The sequence below is a fragment of the Aplysia californica genome, unplaced genomic scaffold (genome assembly GCF_000002075.1).
Source record: "Aplysia californica isolate F4 #8 unplaced genomic scaffold, AplCal3.0 scaffold00453, whole genome shotgun sequence".
NCBI lineage: Eukaryota > Metazoa > Mollusca > Gastropoda > Aplysiida > Aplysiidae > Aplysia > Aplysia californica.
In genome coordinates, this window is record NW_004797723.1 from 232,263 (window position 1) to 237,394 (window position 5,132).

At 52.0% G+C, this 5,132-nt stretch overlaps 1 protein-coding gene across 1 annotated transcript in view; it reads left to right on the top strand.

The window, feature by feature from the left end:
- The window catches only part of LOC101864006 (protein lingerer), a 12,984-nt gene that overhangs the window by 7,012 nt on the left and 840 nt on the right, over positions 1-5,132 (top strand). Inside the window, exon 2 of the mRNA XM_005105128.1 lies at positions 148-5,082. Coding sequence (XP_005105185.1) covers positions 939-5,082 — 4,144 coding nt within the window. The 5' untranslated portion in view covers positions 148-938. The remainder of the gene's footprint in view (positions 1-147; positions 5,083-5,132) is intronic.

Genomic DNA, 5,132 nt, shown 5'->3' on the forward strand with positions numbered 1-5,132 from the left:
GGGGGGGTATTTTTTTAAAGGTTTAGTTTGGAGTGATAAGGCGTGTCAGATTTATACCAAAGGTCCTCTTTTGGATTCATTATTTTTATCATTTTTTTATGTTGGTGAATTCCAATAAGTGTATACTTTGTTCCATCCACCATCAAGTTACTTTCGGGTCGTGCACGTCATCAACTTTTGGATGCCTCCGTCATACCCTGCTGTGGACGCGTCTGCTAACGGATAGACTGATCCACGGATGTGTATCTCTTCGGAACCTGAACAAAATGACTTGATAAAGACTTAAAAGAAGACAAAATGACCTGATAAAGACTTAAAAGAAGACAAAATGACCTGATAAAGACTTAAAAGAAGAAAAAATGGCTTGATAAAGACTTAAAACTTTTTGGAGGTGAGGTTACACCACAGACAGATATACATAAGTCGTATCGTGTGTGGTGTAGCGCTTGCCGAAGAAAGAAACACCAAACTGACTGTGTGGATTTCTGCGGAAATACTAGCGCGGATTTGATGTGAAATGTGTCAAGTTTTGCTGGTGTCTTCTTGCTAAAAATCTACGCGAGACGACAATTAAATTCACAGATTGGTGCTTGCTTCCAAAGTCTTGTTGAAGCAGCAGTAGACATTTACTTGAGTCAAGTGTGCCGTAAAAACACCTACTCTATCAATCGATCTATCAAATCAGACTTTTTTTGGTTAAATACCAAACGAACAATTCTTTCTCAACTGTGGAATAATTAATTAATTCACGAAGACTTGATTGGAAAAAAAAAGTTTTGTGAAGCAGAAGGGGGCGAGAATTTTTTATGTGACTATTTTGTTTTTATTCTGGATTTTGAAATGTTATGAAGCAGAAAGCGAGGATTTTTTAATGTGTTTTTTGTATTCTGAATGTGGTCATGGTGTAGCGATAATATAAGGAAGAGGAGGCAGTCGTCATGATTTCCTCCAAATCTCGACGTGGGGTGGGAGGTGGAGGGGCGGCGGGGGATGGGTTCTATTCCGTCCCTCAGGCGTCAGATATCGCCAGAAACCTCGCCACCCCTTCGAGATCTTCGCCAGGAGGAGGAGGGGGAGGAGGAGGAGGAGGAGGAGGAGTTCTTCGTGCTACATCTTCAGCATCTCCCTCTTTCTCCAACTCGCCAAAATCTACTTCATTTTCATCTTCTTCGTCTCCTCCTCCTTCTTCTTCTTCTACTGCTACTGAGGCGATGGTTGCCAGGGACGCTTCCCCGGGCGGTTGTCATGGAGGGCCTCATCACGTGACTAACCCCTACGACGACCTCAGCCTGTATACGTCACAGATCAGCGCCGTGCACCCCCCAGCTGTCCAACAGTCGTCCTCTACCTCCAATCTCTCCTCCAACAAAGGACGCGGCAGCCAAAGCCACTACGCCAGATCGAGTTCTGGTGGCTATTTCGGCTTGAACAGGCCTCAACATCACGCGCATACCTTCGGCCACCACAGCGAGTACAGCAGCAGCAGCCCCACAAGAGCTGCCGATTCACCCGGATACTATGGATTCGAGAAACCGAGAACTCCGGAAGCATCCGGATATTCGGTTCATAGCAAACCGGTTGATGCAGAAGGAATCGGTTACGCTCCACACGCTCATCAAGGTTCGTCTGATCCGGCTGGACATTTTAAATTCCGGCACCCCCTCTACACGCCAACCGGATATTATGGTTTCGAGAAAGAAGGCAGCCGCTCTGCCAACTCTCCCACTTCTAGTGGTGGGTATTACGGATTTAGCAGAACCGGATCCTCCAGCAATGGAACCGGATTGAAGCAGCGCGAAGATTTCGATTATCCGATATACGAAGGCCACAGCTTTGGATCCGATGCTCAACCCCAGCCCAGTGAGAGTAGGTCAGAGAGAGCCTTGTCATCCACTCGCGAAAAATCGTCACCTTCATCATCCGAAGGCGGGAAAAACACACCGAAAATGTCGAAACAGCGAACTCTATCCGAATGGGTGAGGAATCTGACCAATACCGGATCCAAATCCCCTTCGACCGAGTCCCGGTACCGAACCCCTGCCTCTTACAGCGGGGCCGACCGGGAATCGCACAGCGCTCAGCACATGGACGGGCCTCCCCGCGGAGTGGTCACCCCTATGTACATGTCACAGCCAGGCGTCTGGTCAAGGGAGCGGCCTCTGTGCATTGACCAGCGCAAAACCGGGGCCGCACCGGATCCGGAAGTTTCGAGTAAGAGCCCGGATCACAGCCCGAACCGGTACCGAATCCTGGAGGACCCGAATCGAGGTGGGGGAGGTCCGAGTCGAAATGAAGTCCCTCTGTTTCAATTTGAGTCCTCTAGAGGAAGTGTTGGGAGAAGAGATTATGGTGGGTATAATCTAGGAGGAGGAGGAGACAGAGGAGGAGGTGGAGGGGGAGGGGAAAGAGAAAGAGGAGGAGAAAGAGAAAGAGGAGAAAGAGAAAGAGAAAGAGGAGGAGGAGGAGGGAGCCCGCAAAGCCCCAGCTACTCCCATCTCAACTACCACCAGCAACTGCGCAAAGAACTGGGAATGCCGCGCGCCTCGTTCTCACCCCAACCACATCTCCAACTGCAGCAGCTGCAACAACAACAACAACTACCCCAACAACAGCAACAACATTCTTCCTCTCTCCCTCACCAATATAGCCGTTACCCCCTCAACAACATAATCACCCCCTTACCCTCATCCAGTGACAGCAGTCTACACATGTCCTCCACCTCCCAGAACTACTCTGACAAATTCGGAGGCGACCATTACCCCCTCCTCCCCTCCTCCTCCCCTCTCGCTGACGACAGGAGCGGTTCCCGAACCTTCCACGAAGCCTTCCAGGGCCTCCACGGCCACTACTCCACCCCTCACCTGCCCTCGGCAGTGGGCTCGTCTTACGAGCAGCCTCTCTCGGGTTCGGATCCCAACTTGCAGAGCGAGTCCAAACAAGCGGGGATGTTCCCTTACTACGACAACGTGACGGGCCTCAAGAACCAGCGCGGGAAATCGTCCACCCACTACCCTTACGACCTGGAGACGCGCGCGTTCCTCCAGCAGTTCTGTGGGGCCACGCCCACCACCCAGGGCCACGCCCACGCCTTCCATCTCGCGGAGACGACGGGACCGAGCTCCGCCTCCTCCCTGCCCAGCGTCTCCACCCACGGCCTAAGCTCCGCCCACTCTCCGAGAAGCTCCGCCCACTCGCCAAGAAGCTCCGCCCACTCTCCGAGAAGTTCCGCCCACCACCCCCTCCACCACCATCACCAGCACCACCACCGCTCTCTATCACCCCAGTCTCACCACCACCGCTCTCTATCACCCCAGTCTCACCACTACAGCTCGACGACGCCAGACTCCACAGACCACGCCTACTACTCGTCAACCAACCTCAAAGGCTTGTGCACTATACCCAGAAATACGTCGTCCTCATTTTTGTCATCATCACCATGTACATCTACAACCATGCCCTCATCACCACCATCATCATCAGCGATGATGATACACCCTGGCCAAAATTTCATCTACAGCCTTCAGAAAAGAGAACCCAGCTACGAGGATATAGAAAACATCACGCCCTACAGACAGGAAAAATCTGGGCGACAGCAGCAACAACAGCAACAGCAACATCATCATCAGCAGCAGCAGCAACAGCAACAACAACAGCAACGACAGTACACAGCCAACAACAACCACCCAGGGTACAACGACAACGGTGGCGGTGCACGTGCAGATAAAATGAACCCCGAACTCACGACAGCTGGCACCTCCACCACCCCCACCGCCGCCAACTACTACTACTACTCACCATCATCACCGCAGCAGAAAACACACCTGAATGCACGTGCTCAGAACACAACAACAACGACAACAACGCACGCGACGACAACAGCAGCAGCAGTTGGTGGTGAGGAGGAGGAAGACAGTCGTAGCGGGAAATCTGCTTTTTCCCGGCCCGCCCCGAAGCCCAAGAAAAAGGGCTTGTTCGGATCGGTGCTGGAAAAGGCGCATCTTTTCGAGTCTTCGGCCGAGTCTCTCGCGAGGAAAGAAAAGGCGAAACAACAGAAAGCCGAGAAGAAAGCGGCCAATCTGAGCGCATCTGCCTCAGGGAGCAAGAGCTTGGTTCAAGATTATAGTAGTAATAGTGCTAACAGTGCAATAAATAACGCAAACAGTGCAATATATAACCCAAACAGTGCTATAAATAACACAAACAGTGCTATAAATAACACAAACAGTGCTATAAATAGTACAAATAGTTTTGCTTACAAAGGTGGTCAACCAATTTTGGACAGTCACCCGGTTTATTACGGAAGTCGATCGTTGTCTCCACTAGACGCGATCGTCACCGAAGGACACATCTCCACATCTATGCCCCACCACCATCTCACTTACTCAACACCTTCGTCAGCCGGTTCCAGTTCGAAACCCTACCGAATTCCTCACCGGGATGAGTCTGGGAGTGGCTTTAGCTCCTCACTTCCTTTCCGTGAGGGTCAGATGAGTTCAACTGGAAGTGACGTAGTGAGTAGGGCTAGCAGTGACGTGTACTCACGTGGTGGTCATGTTGTTGGTAGTGGAAGTGGGTCAGAGGGTCTGAGTGTGCCAGCCGTGACCCTGTCCAGAGGTGTGACGTCACCTCGAAATGACGTCACATCCGGTGGAGCAGCATCATCAGCAGCAGCATCAGCAGCAAAAGCAGTACCAGAAGAAGCAGGAGTAGTAGTAGCAGGTGGTGGTGGTAGTGGTGGTGGTGATATGACTTCGCATCACCACCGCTTCGAGGTCGCTACTTCGGGGGATGGTCAGCTTACGTCATCGCTGCGTCGTGACGTAACGGGTGTCGTTAGTAGTGTCGGTGTCGGTGGCGTTGGAGGGAGTGGCGGTGGTGTCGGTGTCGGTGATGTTGGGGGAAGTAGCGGTGTCGGTGGTGTCGGTGTCGGAGGGAGTGGTGTCGTGACGTCACCGCGCGCCCAGCAGACGACCAGCATGCACGAGAGCGGAAGCGTGGACATGGAGGCAATGAGTGAGTTCATCAAGAGTTCTGGAACCTTCCCCTACCACGTGTTCTCCCGGAGGAAGAAGCCGATGCCTGGTGAGTTGGCCTATTTGTGTGTGTGTGTGTGTGTGTGTGTGTGTGTGTGT